Genomic DNA, 21,570 nt, shown 5'->3' on the forward strand with positions numbered 1-21,570 from the left:
GGGAAAAAAAAGAAACCTTGGGTCCTGAAAGTATTAAAGTGTAAACAAAAATCAAAATAGTCTCTTAAGGTGTTTAATAATAAATATCCCCAAATATACATAGAAATCAAGGTACTAGATCAAATAATTAATTCTCTCTAGGATTGATTCTATCATGGATTTTTCATTGATGTGTTTGTTTATAAGCTCAAGATAAGAAGAGTATTCTTTACAAGAGTTAAGTTCACCCAGAAATAAAAAAAATTTAGACTTATTAATATTATATGTTTTGAGGTATAATAAAAGAGGAAAATGCAGAATGGATGTGGGCAGAAGGAAATGGGAAAATTTCAGAGGAATTCACCTCTTTATTCCTCATCCTTTTTTGACTCTTATATATCCTACCACATCTACCAAAAAAATTTGTTGCTCTTCAGTTGTTTTTCAGTCATGTCTGACTCTTTGTCATCCCATTTGGGGCTTTCTTGGCAACGGTACTAGAGTGGTTTGCCATTTCCTTCTCCAGATCATTTGATAGATGAGGAAACTGAGGCAAACAGGGTTAAGAGACTTACTCTGGGTTATATAGATAGTAAGTGTCTGAGGCCAGATTTGAAGGCATGACAATGAGTCTTCATGATCCCAAGCCCAGAATGCTATCCTTTATGCCACCAAAAAGATAAGATACTCTCTGTAGTTTTACCTCATTTTCACATAAATGGCTACATGGTGCCTTAAATACACCCAAGTGCTTGCATGTTTGCTCCTGTATTTTAGATAGAGTAGATCATAATTTTAGAGCTGAGAGGAACCCTAGAGATGCTTTAGTCACACCTCCCTCATTTTCCAAATGAAGAAAGTGAGCAAGAGAGATTATGTGATTCACCATAAGTCACATAGGAAATAAAGGGCAAATCCGGGATTCTAACCCAGGGCCTGGAACCCCAAATCCAAAGCTTCTTCCATTGTTCTATGCCAGTATCTGGAACAAGCAGTGAGAACTACCTGGTTGGGGTTGTGAGGAGATCCTGAGGGTGAGGGCAGTTTTATAGATTTAGGAGTCCTCTGCTCTGGGTCATTCATCAAAGCCAGAGGGGTAGATGAGATTCAAAGGGTAAAGAGGGTAAGGAGATGAGAATTAGTATAATTTATGAGCTGGAAATGACTAGAGATACACTGGCCCAGATTCCTTATTTGAAGATTAGGAAACTGAGGCCCTGAGGTATTAGGATGACATGAGTAATTCCCAAAGAATAATTTGGTCCCCATAAGAAAATCATAAAATATTAAGACTTTAATATTTAAAACTTAAGGTTTAGGGGCAGTTAGTTGGATCAGGGGGTAAATAGGGAGCTAGGCCTGGGATCTGGAGGTCCTGGGTTCAAATCTAGCCTCAGATACTTCCTAGCTATATGACTGGGCAAGTCACAACCCCAATTGCCTAGCCCTTACCACTCTTCTGCCTTACAATACTTAGTATTAATTCTAAGAGAAAAATGAGGGTTTAAAAAACAAAAACGTATGGTCTAGGGGCAACTAGGTTGCACAGTAGATACAGCACAAGGCCTGAAGTTGGGAGAACCTGGATTCAAATCCAGCTTCACACATTTCCTAGCTATGTGACCCTATGCATGTCACTTAACCCCTTGGTATTCTTCTGTCTTAGAATTGATACCGATAGAAAATAAGGATTTCTTTGTTTTAAATTAAGGTCTGCTCTTAAAAAATCTGTGTCTTCTTCTTATTGGTCTTTTCCTCTTTTTTCTCCCAGGAAGTAAACTAAATGTTATGAAAACAAATTACACTGTGACAACTCCTGAGCACAAAGATGTTGCCATCAACTGTAGTCTGGAGAATCCAGGCAATTCAGAGTCCCTTTTCTCTGTAGTTTGGTTCTTTAAGGAAGAGCATTCTGGAGTTACAATTCTAGCAGAGATGCAACATGACAATATCCTCAAGTATGGAAAGGAGGAATATGGAGAAAAACTGCATTGCTATCGCTCATCGGCTGGAGATTTTGTACTGAAACTTCAAAGTGTGGAGATGACGGATAGTGGGACATACTGGTGCAATGTGGAGGAATGGCAACTCCATGCAAATCCCAGCAAATGGGTCAGCCAGGCATCTGACGAGTCAGGACGCACACAGCTCATGGTGCTTCATTCAGGTAACAAAGGATTAATCATGTGGTCCTGTCTGCTGGTGGTACCTGAGGGAAGTAGGTGGGGAATATTTTAGAAGGGGTGAGAAACCTGTTTTTAATTATTCTTAGTAATAAGGGTTAGGGGAAAGGGGGAAACTCATAAGATCAGAATTACCTTAGTGACCTGTTTGGTGAATCTTTGGCACACATGCCTGCCAGTGTGTGCCGGAGGAGACTTCTCCACCCCTCCCTATGCATGCCCAAGGACATTTCTCACATCACCTGCTTCTCTGCCCAGCAACCCAATGGGAACATTTCCTCCCTATCCTGTCTGGAGTAAGGTGGGGGCTCACATGCAGCGGGAGGGTTGCAGTTTGGGCAATTGGTCTCTGTTGGTCTCTAAAAGGTTTGCCATCACTGCCTCAGTGTTTCTATGCAAGAAAGGAAGGCAATCAGAGATTATTATGCCCTTACTATGTACTAGGCACTGTGCTAAGTGTTTTATAAATATCATCTCACTTGATCTTCACAAACAACTATAGAAAATGCTTTTGTCCAGAGACAAAGAAGGAATTATGGGAATCTGATTACAGATCGAAGCACAACATCCTTTACTTTATTAACTTCATAACTTTTTTATTATATATGTGATGAGGGTTTTCAGTCATGACATGAGGGCTATGGAAATAGGTAATGCACTGATATAACTTATATCAGAGACTCTTTCCTGCCTCGAGGAGAGTGGGGAAGGAGGAAGGAAATCTGAATTATAAAATGTCAAAACAATTGTCAAAAATTGTGTCTACATATAAATGAAAAAAAATTTTTAACTCTAAGAGGTAGGTGCTATTATTATCTCCTTTTTATAGTTAAGGAAACTGACAGGCAGAGGTTAAATGACTTGCCCAGGGTCACACAGCTAGTAAGAGGTATCTGAAGTCAGATATGAATCCAAGGCTTCCTAACACCACACCTAGGATTCTATCCCTGTGACATCTTGTTGCCCATGGGATTGGGTGGTTATAGACCCAGTTATAACCATGCATCAGATGGTAAACTACTGGTGGCCAAAAGTTTGGCAGATGTGTGTGTATGTGTGTGTGTGTGTGTGTGTGTGTGTGTGTGTGTGCATGTGTTTGTGTTTGTATTGATCTAAATTCCAACCGAAGAAAAGATAAAAGGCAGGTACTATCCCAACAGGGAGAGAAGGAGCTCACGGCTGAAGCATCAGGCCCTGAATCATAAAGATGGTCAAGAGGCTGGTGGTCAGAGTCAGCACCAACTCCTAAAAGATCAAGAGCTTAAACTGGCAGATATGTATGAAGAGGGTCTCTCTGTCTTTAAGTACTCACAATACTTTGGCTTCTTGTTATGTTATGTTATAGGCTCCTATAGAAATCAATAACCTCATTTGTGTGGCACATTTGATTTGAAATGAAAGGACTTGTTTCAAATCCAGCTTCTGTTACTACTTGTATAATCTTTGGCAAGTCAGAAATGAATGAATAACATATGAATGAATTGATTGACTGAACAGTCGTGCAAGTGCTTTCTTTAAGCCAGTCAATGTGCAAAACATCAGGAGATACAAAATCAAGCAGACAAGACAATTCTTCCTCCCAAAGAGCTGATACTCTAATAAGTAAGGGTACATACAAAGGAAGCTAAAATGGGGGTGAAGAGGGCTAAGGGTAACTGCAGAGCAGCATATGTTGGAAATGGCTAAGAGTAACATTTAGGGGCAGCTAGATAGTATGCAGAGCCTAGAGTCAGGAAGATTCATCTTCCTGAGTTCAAATCTGCCTTCAGACAAAGTGACCCTGGGTAAGTCACTTAACCTTGTTTGCCTCAGTTTCCTCATCTCTAAAATGAAGTGGAAAAGGAAATAGCAAACCAATCTAATATCTCCACCAAAAAAACCCCAAACAGATGGTTTTGTCTTTATATGAGTATTCTCTTATAACCATGAATAATATAGAAATAGATTTTGCATGATAACACATGAATAATCCAGATCAAATTTCTTACTGTCTCCAAAAGGGGAGAGGGAACGGAAGGAAGGAGACACTTTAGATCTTATATATTCAGAAAATGTAAGTAGAAAATTGTTATTACATGTAATTGGGAAAATAAATATCTTAATAGAAAACTCCAAATGAGGACACAAAGAGTGGGACACATCTGAAAAATGACTAAACAAGAGCAGAAAGTGGGTTGCCAACCAGCTACTGGGTAAGATAAAGTGACAGTTCACCGTCAGATCCCAGGGTCCTGGGCGCAGAGTTTATCTTTAAGTGGAGGGAAAAGGAGAAAGAGGAGGAGGTATGGAGTCCTGGTTGTCCTGGTTCCACCAAATCAAGGAGAAAGCTCACCTATCAGGGCTCTGGAACTGAGGGCCAAAGTCTGAGTTTTAATGGGTCTCTCTGGGCCTCAGTTTCCACATCTGTCTTTAAGAAGCTAAACAAATCTAGTCATCTGGATTCTGTAAACAGTTAGGACACAGAGGATATATTACTATCAATCACCTAAATTCTATCCCATTCTGATAGTTTCTGGAAGTCATATATGGGAGTAGGAATCATGGACATTTTTTGCTTTGCCTCCAACCCATAGTACTTTTCTAAACCCCTTTTTTCTTTTTGCTTCATTTATCTACCTTAACCCAAGGTCGTGATTTAATTACCTTGCTTAATTAAATTGGTAAATGCATAATAAAAGCAGAAAGAGTCAGGACATGTAATATAAACCACATCATCTATCCAATCCCTAGACCCAGCTCTTGCCATGAACAAAACCTCTTTTAGAATGAAGTCCATCTTTCCTCTTTTCAGCCTTGTGTCAGCTCAACAAATTACTATCTCTGGCAGAAATCCTTCTTTTCCTTTCCTCACAGAACTCCCACTGAGTCCCTCTTCCATGGCTGTGCCCCAGGACTTAGAATTGTGAATGCAAAGCAGAAAGTAATAAGCCTTGCCCAAATACCAATCACAGGTGAAGTGTATCCAAATGAGCCCCTGAAAGAGGCTCTGACTGGCCTTAGCAGCCTTTGGATTTGCCGAAAGCTGGTCAGTTCTCTCTTGCCCCTCTTAAAACCAGCCCCCTCAGAAAAAACAAAACAAAACAAAAAAAAAAAAAAAACAAGTCTGAATTCCTTGTTCAGTTGTTTTTCAGTCTTGTCCAACTCTTCGTGTCCTCATTTGAGGTTTTCTTGGTAAAGATATTAGAGGGGTTTGCCATTTCCTTCTCCAGTTCATTTTACAGTCTAGGAAACAGAGGCAAACAAGGTTAAGTGACTTGCCCAGGGTCACACAGCTAGAAAGTGTCTGAGGCTAGATTTGAACTCAGGAAGGTGAATCTTCCTGACTCCATACTTGATGCTCTTATGTATTGTGGCGCCACCTAGCTGCGCCGAATTTGGATTTAGTCAGTCACCATATCTCCAAGGATCAATGGAGCTACAGAGAAGTGTGAAAAGTGTTGGCATATTCATGACTCTCTCAGGTCCTCTTTGACCCTCTAAACTGGCATGTGGCACTCCATGAGACTCCACCTCTCCTTCCTGCATGTACATTAAAGGATGGAAAAAACTAAACTAGAATATCAGCACCATTGAGGAGAGGTAGATAGAATGACTGTATGTGCAAGAGCCAAATAGGGCAATAGAGTGCTGGACCTGGAGTCAAGAGGAACCAGGTTCAAATCCAGCCTCACACATTTATTAGCTATGTGATCCTAAGCAAATCACGTAACTGCCTCAGTTTCCTTTTCTATAAAACAAAGATAACATCACCATCCATCTCAAGGTTGTTGGAAAAAATCAATCTGTGAACTGCTTTGCTAGCCTTGAAGCACTATAAAAATGTTATCTTTCTGTATAAGCAGAGAGGTAGAGTTAGCATTTATATACACACATACATATTTTCTTGTTCAGTCATTTCAGTCATGTCCAACTCTTCGTGACTCCATTTGGAGTTTTCTTGGCAAAAATAATGGAGTGGTTTGCCATTTCCTTCTCCAACTCATTGCATAGGAAATTGAGGCAAATAGAGTTCAATGACTTGCCCAGGGTCACAGAGATAATAAGTGTCTAAATCTGGATTTGAACTCATATCTTCCTGACTCCAAGTCTGACACTCTATCAGCCTAGGTGCCCATACATGTATAAATATATATTAAAAATACATATACATATGCATATCTAGACACAATATACATATGTATACATTCACATATAAATATATTCATATATGTATATAAATGCATGTGTCTATATGTGTATATTTATGATCTACATGCATTTTACATATACGCACATGTATAAAATATGTGTATATGCACACACACACACACACATACTCCGAAGATGAAACAAGGACCTGTTTTAGGAGCTGATGGCAGAAGTGGCAGGTGGTAGTTCAGTGACTTATTAACAGTATTATATTTCCATATATACATAGATGTGTGTATATATATATATATACCTATATATATATGCATATATATATATATATGATATTTTTTTGTCTGGGTATTTGAGGAATTACAGTTGGGACTTCCAAGGACTGGAGTACTCGCTCGTCTGTCTCTGTCTTATCCCCACGGATGGTTTGCCCAGGTTCAGTGGTCCGAGATCATTCCTCTTATTTACAGGAATTAGGCATCCTTTTCTCGCATTCATTGGCTTGATAACAACCCCCAACCTCACCCAACCATCCAGGAGATGATGCTAACTATAGGAAAATGTATAGTTCATGTCAGCCTTCCCAAAAGGGAAAATAAGAGCAGCTACCCAATGTGCAATATGACTTGGCTTTGTCACAGTTGGTTATTCTCATACAGAAATAAATGCTAAATATAAAAACCTCACAATATATATATGAACAAAACGACTAACCCAGCATTTAATAACCTAGCACAAATGTAGATACAATTAGGTGAGAGGCTAATATTTTAAACCTCATCAGGACCTAAGGCATTTGTGCAATACTGCTAATTAAGCATTTCACCTTGGCACTGGGCCTTGGCCAATCAAACAGCCAACCTTGTTATTTCTGGTGGCTTCTCTCTCTCTGATAAATTCACTTTCACTGCTTTTAGACACTGCTCAGTCCTTTCCCATCAGTCACTGGAGTCACAACTTTCTCCTAGAGAATGGACACCAAGAGAGCCTAGCCAGAAGTGGTCTCCTCTTTCAGAAGATCTGCAAAGTCTGCTTGGTAGCCCATCAGGGGACTCTTCATCATCCCATTACTTGTAGCCTAAGTTCCCACATGATGGACCAGAGTTAGAGGGAGAATGTGTGCATTCTAAGGACTGGCCCTCTTAGGACATCTCTCACTGCTGTTACATATAAAAATGAGGGACTTGATCTAGAAATGATCTCTGAGGTCTTCTGCTGCTCCCAATTTGTGATCTATGTATGATCTGATCCCTTGGATTCATGTTGTTGTCACCTTCTCCAAGAAAACTTGAAAAATAAGTTGGAGGTGGTACATGCAGCTAGATGGGAGGTCTTGGGTTTAAATCTGTGTGTAATCTTAGACAAGTCACTTAACCCCCATTGCCCCAGGTATGAGTTTTGAAAAATTAACAACTTTTGTGGGGTAGCTGGGTGGCTCAGTGGATTGAAAGCCAGACTGAGAGACAGAAGGTCCTGGGTTCAAATAAGGTCTTAGACACTTCCTGGCAATGTAATCCTAGACAAATCATTTAACCCTCATTGCCTCTCTTACCATTCTTCTGTCTTAGAACCAATTGCTTCTAAGATGGAAGGTAAAGGTTTAAAAAATAAAATAAAATATTTTTATAGCTCTCCATTTCAACTGTCATATTAATGAATGGTCTCTCACATTTACACCATCTTAGTATTTATTATTTTCCTCTTCAGCTTATTTTGCTTTACATCTTTCCTATATGTATCTTTTTTTAGAGCATGTAATATTCCAAGATATTCATGAAGCACAACTTGTTCTGCCATTCCCTAGTAGCTGGGCATCTACCTGATTTCCAGGTCTTTGCTACGACAGAAAGTGCTACTAGAAATATATGAAACTGTTCTTTTTATCATTGACCACCTCGGGGTATATGCTATGAAATGGAATCTGTTGGGTCAAAGGATATGTTCCCTTGAGTTACCTTATTAGGAGACTAGGGGCATTAGGAGGCACATCAGGGTAGAGTACAGGTCTGGTGTTAGAAAGTTCATATCTAGCTGATATACTTACTAGCTCTATGACCCTGGACAAGTCACTTTATCCTGTTTGCCCCAGTTTCCTCATTCATAAAATGAGCTAGAGAAGGAAATGGCAGACCACTCCAGTGTCTTTGCCAAGAAAACCCCAAATGGGCTCACAAAAAGTTGGCTGCCACTGAAACAATTGAACAACAGCAACATTAGGCAAATGCAAATTATTTTTCAATATTTCCTGGAAAAGGTAAGTTTTTCCCCTAATTTGGAAAGTTCTTCCAGTGGACAATGACTGTACCCCACTAATAGTAACACATGCGTGTTACTCGAGATTGGGAAGCCATTTTTATTTGGTAACAATGAGGCGACTTTCAGCACATGGTAAGATGGATTCAAAGCAGGAAGAGCAACATACAGTGTGGAGTGAAGGGTAAAAAGAAAATATAATGAATGGAAGTTCCAACTGGACTGGGAAATGACCATTGTGATGAGGAAAAATAGTCCTGGAAGGGCAGCAGATGTGTAATATCAGGGATGAATGAGAGTGGTTAAATGTGAATGAGGAGGAAAGAGATGGAGCTTGGGAGGACCCCAACCAGCTTTGGTGAATGTCCCAAAATGGGAAAGATTATTGTTGGAACCTTCTGTTTCTATCTGGTTGGGACAGGTGAGCTTCAAACACCCAGAGAGAAAAGTCTGGTTTTGATTTTATTCTTCCCCTGCTTTTTCTCTAACCCTACCCAAGTTGCTAGACAGCTTTTTTCCCCAGTAACCTCTCTTCCATCCAACAATTACTCGATGTTCCACACATTCCTTCCATATTTCCACATTTCATGTTCTGAGGCCAAGATCCTACAGAGGTTTTTACAATGGAGGAAATGGATAATAACTGCACACATAATTCTCTCTACCTCTTCTGAGGCACTGCACAATATACCCCTGCTGTTCGTCTCCCCAGGATAACTGCAAAGCCAACAGGTATTCCATCTTAAAAGGCAAATACTGGAGACTAAAATTATGTGGTTCTTGACTTCTTCAGAGTCGGTGAGGCAGAGAGGTCTTAGGTCTTAAATCATGAGCCAAGGCTTGATAAACTGCCTTTTTCATTACATCTGAAGAAGAAAATTATTCTGAATGCCCTCTGGAGACTCTTATGACATGATTTTTATGTTCTATGTATTATGTATTTGTATATATATTATGAGCATTTCTGTATTATGGGGGTTTTTTGGTTCTCCTAACTCCAACTTTGGCCCAATGCCTCCTGTGTCTCTCCGCCTGGCCCCTTCCCCTCCTCTTCTTTTTTCCTCTCCCTTTGTCTCTTCCTTCCCTTCTCATTCTCTTTCTCTCTTTCCCCTCTAAGCCAGCACATGCTCCAAGTGAGTACCAGTCTAGTCCAGCCCAAGCCAGTCCAAATATAGCATTTGATTTTCCTGCCAACTCCTCAAACAATTCTCTGCTTCTACTTGGGCAGGAGAGATTTCTTACATTGAGTCAGTTTGGGAGTTAGTTCTTAGAACCTTGGGATGATTCCAGTGGCTCCAGTGAGGGAAGGGAAGGTCTGGAACAGTTTGTGAGAGTTTGAGCTGAAAGGTCTTCTACCTCCAACTTCCCCCCTCATCGGTGGTTTGGTAAAAACAGGAAAATGGTTTGGGGGGATCTCAGGTGGCAGCTGCCTGAGTGCCTCCCTCCCCTTCTCTCTAGTTCTTTATAATTATCTAATCATCCCTATCTTGGGAATAAACCTGCAGGATTCTTTCAGGAAATCAGAGGAATGAAAAGGGAGCTGTGGACCGGTTTAATAGTCAATAGATCATTTCCCAGCACTTATTTAGGTATGTTCCATGTCAATAACAAGGCATCTTCTGTCCTCCATCCCTTTGCAGAGGATATCCCTCATTCCCAGAATGTACCCTCTTCACTGTTACCTCTTGGCATTCCTTTAAGCTTTCTTAAAAATTCAGCTCAAGGTTGCCACCTCCTTCCAGAGGTACTTCCTGGTCTTCCTGGGTAAGAAGTATTGCCCCATTCCCTCATATACCCAGGAGAACGTGCTACTTCGAAATTACCTTGGAATCACTTTCTTTGTAGCTTTTCTGGTGTGTACGCTCTTTAGGACAGGGAAGGTTTGCTTTTGTCTTTGTACCACCAGGGCAGACAGTACAATTCTCATGTCTGGCATGGGGTGGCATGTGCCTCATCATGCACCATATTCCATGGCCATGTGTTTTCTGTGTTATTGACCTTCTGCATGAGTTCTCTCGTCATATGTGGTGTTTGTGCTTTCCCTACTAGGATAACCTGGGGAAGATTGTGATACCCTGGACAAGTCACTTAATGTCTAATTCCTTAAGTTTCAGAGAAGGTGCTGATCCATATTTCTTACCAGAATATAAACCAATGAAATCATAGTTCCAGTCCCCAGACTTATCACGAGTCATATAGGCACATAGGTGTGGAATAAATGCTCAAGGAATGTTGAAAGAACAATAAAATAAGCATTTATTAAACATCCATTATGAACCAGGTATCAGTAATACAAAACAATGCCCCAAATGAGACAGTGCCTATACTCAATGAAAGTGTATATTCCATATGAAATTGGAATCTATTCTATTCTATTGGAATCTCTTGTCTAGGAAAAATACTTTGCAAATGAAGATTCTGTTAAGAAAAAAAATATGTAAGGGGCAACTAGGTGGTTCAGTGGATAGAGGATCAGTCCTAGAGACAGGAAGTCCTGAGTTCAAAGACACTTTCTAGTACTTTTCTCCCTCGCAACTGATACTCAGTATCTATTCTAGGAGAATAAAAAATAATTAAAAAAAAAAGAATACATATGTGTTTGGAATGAAAGAGGCAGTTCCACTATTCTTAGTTCTACTATTATTGTTGTTACCTTTACCTGGGCTTTTTTCTTCATGGAATTGCGGTACACAGAGATAGCCCATCCATACAAACCCCATGCTACCCAAACTTAATGAACTGGCCCCAATTTCAGTAGGCCAGTCTTTGCTCCATGCTCCTGCAGCTGCCTCCTGACCATTACCAGAACTGCTGAGGTAATATCAAGAAAGAGGGGGCCTCGTGATGTTTTTGGCCAGGACTAGGAATGCTCCAAAATAAATCTCTTGATGAAGTGTTCTCATTACATATTTGGCTCTGTTTTCACAGGCCCCGTTCTCTGAATATTGGGCACTTACCCCGATTGAATCAAAATGCCAAACCTTTTAAGACTTTTGAATGTCACTAATTCTAATCCTGAGAGGCAGATGGTGAATGGGGGGCCTGAGCAAACCCTCCTCTCTCAAGAGAGGTAATTTAGAAGCATCATCAGAGCTGACGGTTTCTCAGACACCCGCCAAATTACTGCGGTGATCAGAACACTTTGCCATCCTTTTAGGACAGCCTTTCATATTAAGGTAATCGACTCTGGCAGAAACCAGGGATCCTAGTGGTCCCCTCACACTTCACCTCAGGGCTTGAGTGGCAAAAGGGGTTCTGGCACAACATAGGGCTGCAAGGTGGCCTCTCTCTCTTTCTCTGTCTCATTCTCTGTTTATGCCCTCTTCTCTGTCTGTCTCTGTTCTCTCTCTGTCTGTCCCTGTCTCTCTCTGTCTGTGTCTCTGTCTCTGTCTCTCTTTCTGACTCTCTGTCTCTCTTTGTTCTCTCTGTCTCTGTCTGTTCTCTCTTTCTCTGTCTCTGTCTGTTCTCTCTCTCTCTCTTTCTTTCTCTCTCTCTCTGTCTGTCTCTGTCTGTTTTCTCTCTGTCTCTCGCTCTCTCACTCTCTTTCTCAGTCTGTCTCTGTTTTCTCTCTCTCTCTGTCTCTCTCTCTTGTCTCTCTGTCTGTCTCTGTCTGTCTCTGTCTCTGTCTCTGTTTCTGTCTCTGTCTCTGTATCTGTCTCTGTCTCTCTGTCTCTGTCTCTCTGTCTCTGTCTCTGTCTCTGTCTCTCTGTCTCTCTCTGTCTCTCTCTCTGTCTCTGTCTCTGTCTCTCTCTCTCTCTGTCTCTCTCTGTCTCTCTCTCTGTCTCTCTCTGTCTCTCTCTCTGTCTCTCTCTCTCTCTCTCTCTCTCTCTCTCTCTCTCTGTCTCTCTCTGTCTCTCTCTCTGTCTCTCTCTGTCTCTCTCTGTCTCTGTCTCTGTCTCTCTCTCTCTCTCTCTCTCTCTCTCTCTCTCTCTCTCTCTCTCTCTCTCTCTCTCTCTCTCTCTCTCTCTCTCTCTCTCTCTCTCTCCTCTATCCCCTCTATCCCACCAAATACAAAATGGTGCCTCATCTTAGCTCCTACAATTTTAATTCATCAGTTCTTTAAAACCTCAGGTGCTGCCTATGGTTATTCCTGCTGCTGTAGTCATTACAGAAAGGTGAAGGGAGGACCCTCTTTGCCAGTCTTTTGCTCCTCCCTAAGAGAACTACAGAAATGTAGTTGGTCTCTCAGGCCACGTAGACAAAGTGCCCTGGCTGGGAAGTGAGGGGGCCCTCTGGCTGTCTGGCTCTTCAATCTGCCTTGTGTAAATTTGCTTTAAAATGGGAAAAGCTTGCTCTTGGTTTTCCAGAGTCCCCGCTAGCCTTCTCTTCTCAGGCTTTCCTCTCTTGTTCCTTTCTAAATGTGTTCCCAATCACTAGGCAAAGCTAAATAGTGACATTTTTTTTTTAAGGGTGGGGAGGATTCAGAAGTCAGTGTTGTAGATGGCTTTCTTATTACTCACTCTGCCAAAACCAGAAACAAAAGATTTTAGGGTGGGGTAGACAAAGGAGACAGGAGAAAACGAGTGTGCTGGTCAATGTTTCATAACTGAGGCTTTGGGGAGAAGAAGGGATGTGTCCAAGGCACATTTTAAAATTTGGTCTGTAGTATTAATATTTTCTCCATCACTTTCTTAAATCTAGATAATCAATAAAAGTCAAGCCCTGATTTGTAGCATTTGTTGATTTCTCAAGTGTAATGTTCACACCGAGAATTTAACAACTAACTCTCCAGTGTGCTGCCTCCAGTGCCCTCCTGATGGGGAAAAACCCCTCACTATTGAGTTCTTGTAACTAATGTCCAATAATCTTCAGAAGTTATCAACTAATTGCTTATTTACAATTCTTTTTGTTTGTATAATACAATGACATTTGTTTCCAGGTGATGTTGAATGTATTTGTTTCCTCATTCAGTTTGTTCACGTCAGGTCCCTGTCCTCTTCTAAGCCTTCCCTAATGTTTTAACATCCCAGTTATTAATGGTCTTTCCATCTGAAAACGATTTTGTATTTATTTCTGTATGTATATGTTATATGTGCCTGTTAAAAATCCTTGAGGACAGGAGCTATTTGGTCGGGTGTTTTTTCTTTCTTTCTTTCTTTCTTTTTTTGTCTTTTTGAATATAGAAAGGGGAGCTGGAAGAACATAGATCAAAAACCAGAGTTGTTGATGTGACCCAGGAGAGTGGAAGGCTTCTTTTTTTTCTTGTTTGAATTCATTTCCATGCCAATTCCAAAAGGCTCTTAAAAGTGCCATGGGCATTGTAGCTTTAGCTTCCACAGAGGTCCTATAAGGTTTGTCAAAGCTCTGTGAAATGGACTCTTGGTGCACTGTATTCCCATAAGGGATCAAATGAGAATCAGGAGGAATTTCTAACTCTAGGTTAAAGAGTTGTCTGAACTTTGATTTAGTATCCGACATTGGCAATGAAAAGAACTCTTAGTCTTAGCCTGGGACACTCTACCTGGCTTTTGTTTGGTTATTTAGTTAGTTACCATGGTTCATAGTCTTGGCTAGGGCTAAAAAAGCTTGTCAAGCTTTCCTTTGTTGTTGTTCAATAATTTCAATCACTCTAACTCTTCCTGACCTCATTTGGGGTCTTTGTAGAAAAAATACTGGATTGCTTTGCCATTTTATTCTCCAGCTCATTTTACAGAGAGGAAACTGAGGCAAATAGGGTTCAGTGACTTGCCTGGCATTACACAGCTAGTAAGTGTCTGAGGCCAAATTTGAAATCACAACCAGAGTCTTCCTGACTCTAGGATTGGCACTCTATCTACTGCAACATTTGGCTGACCTTCTGTGGTTTTGAGTGGGTACCAAACCACAGAATGTCTCAAAGCTAGAGTGACCTTTCTAGAGGCCTGTATAGAGGTGTTCTCAGGGTTATTGCTAGAATTTTTATACCTATCAGTTAGCACAGACCCTTGTACATGGAATAAATATTTATTTATTGAACCTCTACTATATAGACATTACTGGGCACAATTGCTATCTGCATGGAGTTTACAGTCTGTCAATTATTTTAAACTTAAAAAAACCAACAACCTCTTACTTTCCACTTTATAATTAATACTAAGTTTCAGTTCCAAGGCAGAAGAGTGGTCAGGACTAGGCATCTGGGATTAAGTGACTTGCCCAGGGTCACACAATTAGGAAATATCCAAGGTCACATTTGAACCCAGGACCTCCTGTCTCCAGACCTGGCTTTCTATCCACTGAGCAACCTAGTTGGCCCACTTAAAACTTTTAAGTGGAGAGAATTCAAGAATTAAGGTCTATGTTGTAGGTTAAAGGTTTTTAATCTTTTTTGTTTAATGAACCCTTCTGGCAGTCTAGTGAATGAAGCCTTTGGACCCTTCCTCAGAAAGGTATTTTTCAAAAATTGAGGGAAATGTTATATTTCAATTACAGATTAGTGAAAATAAAGATACACATTTTCCCCATCCTGGAATTCCACCCACCACCCCTTAAATGTATTCAGAGACTCCTTGGAGGTCTATGGACCCCAGGTTAAAAATATTTGTGGTAGAAATAGGCAAGCTAGATGCCCTTCCTGCTCTCAAATTCTAGGATTCGCTAACTCCCAATACTTCCATCTTCAAATAAAAAACTGTATGTAGTGTTAGAATACATATCCTTTTCTGATTAATTCACATAAATCCTGTCCATTGATAAATGATATGAACATCATTTCTGGGGACCCCTTACTATTTGCCATTTGGCCCCCTCTGCTGCCTCCCCTACTTGTTAGGTTGGCCTTTGGACTCACTTGCCATTTCATCTCAATTTTTCAACTGAGCTAGCTGTTGAACTAATTAGACTTCTGAATATCTTTATGTCATTTCCCCAGCCATCACCAACTGAGCACTCTACTTTGGGCAGCTTCATTCAAAGTACAATTTTGTTATCTAGAATTATAGTCTTGGGAGTGACAGTTAGGTGGTGCAGTGGATAGAGTGCCAGGCCTGCAGTCAGGAAGTCTCATCTTTACATGTTCAAATCTGGCCTCAGACACTCACTACCTGCATGACCTTGGATAAGTCACCTAACTGTTTGACTCAGCATCTGTTATCTATAAAATGAGCTGGAGAAGAAAATGGTAAACATTCCATTATCTTTCCCAAGAAAACCCCAAATGGGGTCACAAAGAGTCTGACACAACTGAAAATGATTGAACAACATAGTCATCAAAGAGAATTGTAGTCCTGGGAATGAAAATTGAAAAATCGGAACCTTCTTTGCAGGGGTGGAGGGATTATGAGTGTGGAACATTTTATATCATATCAGACTTTTTCAATAAATTTTGCTGAACTGTTTCTTTTTCCCCTTCCTTTTTCTTTGTGTTCAAATAGCCTTCTGGGAAGGAGAAAGAGGAAGAATACAATGGAGATGTAGAGAAAAGGAAGTCCATTGGAGAGGGAGGTGACAGAAAAATAAAAAAATACCATGAAAATTGTATCTAGAAGGGAAAAAAAAAACCTAGAACTTTCAAAATTCTTCAGGACTTAGGGCCAAATTGTAGATATCTTTTCCCCAGGAGTCAGCAGTAGCTGCTGCTTGAATCATTCACCAATACCAGAATCCCATAGCCATCCAGGATGTGCTCTGTATTTCTCAGTAGTGATAAATAGCTCAATAGGAGGGGAAGGATGTTTTTGTTAAAAGAGCATTATTACTTGGATGAAAGGGTTCAATTTCTACACATACTATTCCCTCAGTATTCATCTCCTATGATTTCAGAGAGACTTATGACTGTTATTTAACCCCCCTTTTATTGATAACTATTTGTAACAAATCAGGAATTGCTTCTAACTGATCAATACAAATGAACTAAGAAAGAATTAGCTGCCACATCCAATGATTGTTTTTCTCTTTTTTGTTGCAGAGCCCACATTTTCTTCCAGGATTTGTTCATCATCACTTTTATTACACGTCCTGGTTATCTATCCCTTTATTATTTTCATTCCCCTCCTCATTTTCACACTCTACTTCTACAGGAAGACCAAGAAGTTTTCTCTACAGAGTTCTAAAGCCCAGAAAGAAAAGGCTCTCTGGGTGGACTTGAAAGGGGCTGAAGGAAACATCCTGAACTATAATGGCTATAAGAGTGATGAGAAGCCAGAGGAGGAGGAGGAAAATGAAATCAATTGAATGCTGAAAGGAGTCCCTGTCTGGAAATATTCATATGGACTGAATCACTCTTAATTGTACTTGTGGTGTATATTTTTTTCCACCCTTGATAACGTCAGGCTATCTACTGTCAGTTTCCTTGGTCCTTGTGGCAGTAGGAATTTACTCAAATAACACAGCAGAAGGAAATAGATATATTTTCTTCACTTATTTCATATACATGAATTCTGATTCTTCTCCTAAACCATAAGCTTCTTAAAGGCAAGAATTCCATTTCCTATTTCCCTTATTCCCTCCAAATTGTGATGACCTCTGTGTATAGTGCTTGATCAATGGGTATTCTGAGGTAGGTATAGAATGGGGGAAGAAATGGTGTTGAAAATTAGGTATAGGATTTAGAGCTAGAAGGGACTTTAAATAACAACTCGTCAAAACTTCCAAAAATGGAAATTAAATGACTTCCCCATAGTAACACAGATAAATAAGGAGTAGAATCATTATTTGAAACCATATCCTCCCACCACAAATTCAGTACTCTTAATGGACTAAATTTTCTTGTAGTTCAAGGCTAGTCAAAATACTCTATGATTTTGGTTTGGGGTGGGGTTGGGGTGGGGATTTAAAAATTTTGTACACTGAGTGACCTCAGGAAAACTATCCTAATGATATCATTCTTGTTGACTTAATAAGACCTGAGATCAAGGCAAGAAGGAAGGGCAACAGTACCACCCACTAACCTTTTCCTCTTCCAAATGGGGGCCATGAACTTGAGGAAACAAATAAAATGGGTAGATCAAATGTTATTGCTTGAAGCCTTTTGTTCTTGACCAATCAGTACTTACTACATGGAAATAGTTGGGCCAGATGCCAGAAAACGTTATGATCTGGGACTTATAATGACTTCTCAGAGTAAAAAGGGTTCCCAAAGCTACTAGGACCAAAGCCCCCTAAAATCTATACTCCCTGATTAGTCCTAAGCAAAACCAACTAGAGATAATATTTAAAACAATTTTTTTTTGTAGTGGCAAATAACTGGAAACAGGTGCCCATCACCTGGGGAATGGTTGAACAAATTATAGAATCTGAATGTGATGCCATAATAAATGATGAAAACGGTGGTTTTAAAGAAATTTGGGAAGACTTGTATGAACAGATGCAAAGTGAACTAAGCAAAACCAAGAGAACTATTTACACAGTAACAACAATATTGTAAAGACAAACAACTTTGAAAGACTCAAGTATTCTGATGAATGCAATAATCAGCTATGACTCCAGAGGATTTATGATGAAACATGCTGGTTCCTTCTTGATAGAGAGAACAGATTCCATGCAGATTGGGACTTTTTTTGAGATATATGGCCAATATAGGACTATGTTTTTTTGGTTTTGGTTTTTTCTTGACTATACATATTTGTTAAAAGGGTTTTCTTTTCTTTCTTTCTTGGGGTTCAAGGAGGTAGAAAAGAGAGAAGGCATATTTTCATTGATTGAAAAAAATGAAATTTAATTAAAAAAACTCTTTGTCCCTTAGATGAACTATAAGAACTGTCAAGAGGCTGTTACAGCAGACTGAATAGATAGCTTTAAGTCCAATGTATAACAAACAGACTTAAGAGAATCAGTCTATTTACTGCCTCTGTAGGCAGCACGGTTGCTTTAATGCAGGGCAATTTGCATTTCCAAGGAGAGCTATTTATTTTTAATTATTTTATCAGGCAAAAGTCCTTTCTAAATGTAATTAGCTCCTTTGCAAGGGAGTCATTGGCAGCAGTAAGAATTCCCCAGTAGAACCGCTGGTTTCTTAAATTCATCCCTTTATAGCCTCATCTAAAGACATGTCGATGGCAACAAATATATTATTCTTCTCTCACAGATAGGGGAAACGCATTCTATAGATCAAGTTACAGAGAAATCAAGAAGAAGGCAAGGTAGATATATTTCTAGAAAGTCAAGGCTTTTTTGTTTTGTTTTGTTTTCATGGGAAGAGGCTGATCATTGGAATAATGGGATAATTATTTCACTCAAAAGATACAGATGTGGTAGGAACCCTAGGTGTCAGCTGACCCAAATACCCTTATTTTTACAGATGAGGAAATTAGAGCCCAGACAGGTGAAGGACTTGTACAATGATAGAGTAGAAAGAAACAAAGCTGGGAATTGAATTCCTTTTACTAGTCTTCCTTTTAGCTTCCTATAGTCTAATTCATGCTATAATTAGATGGATATATCCTTTTTTTGTATTGCAGAGGATTTTTCATGATGTGCCCCTTCCATTACAAAAGAAATCCCCCCAAAACAAGAAATCTTACCTTCTATCTTAGAATCAGTACTAAGTATCAGTTCTAAGGCAGAAGAGCAGTAAGGACTAGCCAATGGGGATCAAGTGACTTGCCTAGGGTTACACAGCTAGGAAATGCCTGAGGACAAATTTGAACTCAGAACTCATCTCTAAGCCTGATTCTCAATCCCCTAAGCCACCTAGCTTTTCCTACTCCTTCCATTTTAAGCTATATTCTATCAGTGTTTGTTTTATGCAGTTATTATGTTTGGCATTATCTGACTTATGGTGTGTTAGGATATGATTTGTAAAATCATCATTGTTATAGGATGCTACAATATCTAATAAATATAGTAGCTTATACTTGACTTTCTATTGTTACCATGAGAAGACACAGAATTTAGCAATACCCTAAAGGCACAAGCTTTGTCAGTGAACACAGCACATTTTTTCATCCATAAATTTTCATCATAAAGTTTTACTTCAAAGTAAAATCATCATCAATTTTTTTGTGTCAATTGACACTCCAGTGCAGAGTGGAGCAGAGGGATAGGCAGGATGAGAATTAAACCAAATCACCATCAGAACTGGCCTTCCATTTAAAATTTGATTTATCTTTTTGAAGTGTGTCTTTTCTATTTATATTTGATTAGCTTATTAGATATTTGGCTCAGGGCTTTGGAACTGCTGCTTTTTTGGAGCTCTTTTCTTTTCATTCTGCTATGCCTTTGGGACTGTCATATTCCCTGATTTTACAGTTTTCCTCTCTCTGAATTTTGTCTTTCAGTTACTCTACCCTGCAATGTTAGTTTAGGAACCATGTTCTGCTCATTCATGTCTTTTCAATAAAGGCTTGGTAATGAACTCGGGGAAGTTATTTCCATAGTTTCCCATTCTTCTTCATCCTTCCCCTTCTTCCTAAGTCACTTGGTTCTCTCAATTGACTGTGATAACATGTGTGAATTTTAGATTTACTCCACCCTGCTTAGTCTTAGAATTCTAGCAACCAGGAATGTATACACCCCTACTTAAGGATTAAGTGTTGAGGAGGATGGCCTATGACAATATGTGTTAACACGTGACAAATCAGGAACAACTGACAGACCCCCTGGGCTGTCCTAAGCCAAGCTTAAGCTACCATTGTGTATGCGAGACGCAGGAAGTGATGTAAAGAACTGTCTAAATATTTCGGGTCTCTATCTCTCTGGCTCTCTTGCTCTTGCTCTCTCATGAGGAGGCTTTTTCCCAAAGCCCCTTCTTGGGGGCTCTTTCAGCTTTGGGAGCTTGTGGCAGCTTTCTTAGCATGCTTGGTGAGTGGTTTGGGCTGATTCCTCTTATCCTTTAGCTCCTAAAGTGCTATTCTCCTGGGAGGCCCCTCATCTCAGAGGAGGCCTCATGGCTGGAAGCCAAGCTATATTGAGAAGGCCTAGGCCACTGAACTCCTATCTGGCTTGCCAGAGCAGTCCAATTCCTTTTCCTCTCTCTCTTCTTAATTTCTTCCCTCTATTGTAATTAAACCACTATAAAAATCCAAAACTGACTTGAGTATTTTATTGGGATTGAATTTTAATCCCTGGCAACCACTAGTATAATATATTCAGTCAACAACCCTAATTTTACTCCTTAACAGTCTGGCTAATCCATGAAGGTTGTGAAGAGTACCCTCAAATCTCTGTGAAACTTTTCTTTCCTCTTTCTTTATTACCTTCTTAAGTCAGTCTTTTAAGCATCTAGCTCAACAGTTCAAAACACAGCTGTGATATCAGGTGAGTATAAAACATTTTTTTCTTTTCTCTTTTCTCCTTAATTTGAATTGAACACAGCCATTTTTTTACCTTAATTTTACCCCTTAACACATGTGGTCTTTCAGAGGTGGTGAACATTACCTAGAGGGTGTTCTCTGTGGATCATGGATCAGTATCAAATGTGAATAAAATCTTCCTTTCTGACTAAGCTATTTGATGAATATTTATTAAATGCATCCTTGAAATCCAGTGTGATAGAGTTGACCTCAGAGTCAAGAAGACATGAGTTCAAGTCCCACCTCTGGCACATACTGTGTGACTGTAGGTGAGCCTTTGAACCTCTCCATGTTCCAGGCCATTCTCTCTAAGATTTAAAGCCTTAAAACAATTGGTGAGCTATATTAGACAAGTCTCCTCATTGGGGGTTCCCCACAATAATAAAATCACAGGTCCAGATATAAAGAGAAGTCTTTGTCCTCATAAAGCTTTATAAACTTATTAAGGAGAACATAACACATACACAAATAACTATGACCTGAAGTTGAGGGAAATCAAGGAAAAGGGAAGACTTAGACAAAATATGTTGGAAAATCTTGAGAAAAAAGTACTGAGGAAGTGGAACAGAGAGAAATTAATCTATATGGAAGACAACTATGAATAAGAACAGGGATAAATAACATTTTCAGTTTCTAATTTATAGCTTTAAATTATAAGAGGAAAAGCATAAGAATCACATGATGTAAGTGAGGGAAAGGAAGGGGAGTCAATATAGCAGTGAAGCCCCCCCCCCCGAGTCTATTCCACTGATCCTCCTTTCTGTCTCTTAGCCAGTACCAAATTGTTTTGATGACCACTGCTTTAT

General features: G+C 39.7%; 1 protein-coding gene across 1 annotated transcript in view; it reads left to right on the top strand.

The window, feature by feature from the left end:
- Nucleotides 1-21,140, top strand: part of CD101 (CD101 molecule) — a 58,595-nt gene extending 37,455 nt beyond the window's left edge. Inside the window, exons 8-9 of the mRNA XM_056819259.1 lie at nucleotides 1,751-2,146; nucleotides 16,441-21,140. Of these exons, the coding sequence (XP_056675237.1) occupies nucleotides 1,751-2,146; nucleotides 16,441-16,706 (662 nt within the window). The 3' untranslated portion in view covers nucleotides 16,707-21,140. The remainder of the gene's footprint in view (nucleotides 1-1,750; nucleotides 2,147-16,440) is intronic.
- Nucleotides 21,141-21,570: the final 430 nt, after the last annotated feature.

The sequence above is a fragment of the Monodelphis domestica genome, chromosome 2 (genome assembly GCF_027887165.1).
Source record: "Monodelphis domestica isolate mMonDom1 chromosome 2, mMonDom1.pri, whole genome shotgun sequence".
In the NCBI taxonomy this organism is placed as follows: Eukaryota; Metazoa; Chordata; class Mammalia; order Didelphimorphia; family Didelphidae; genus Monodelphis; species Monodelphis domestica.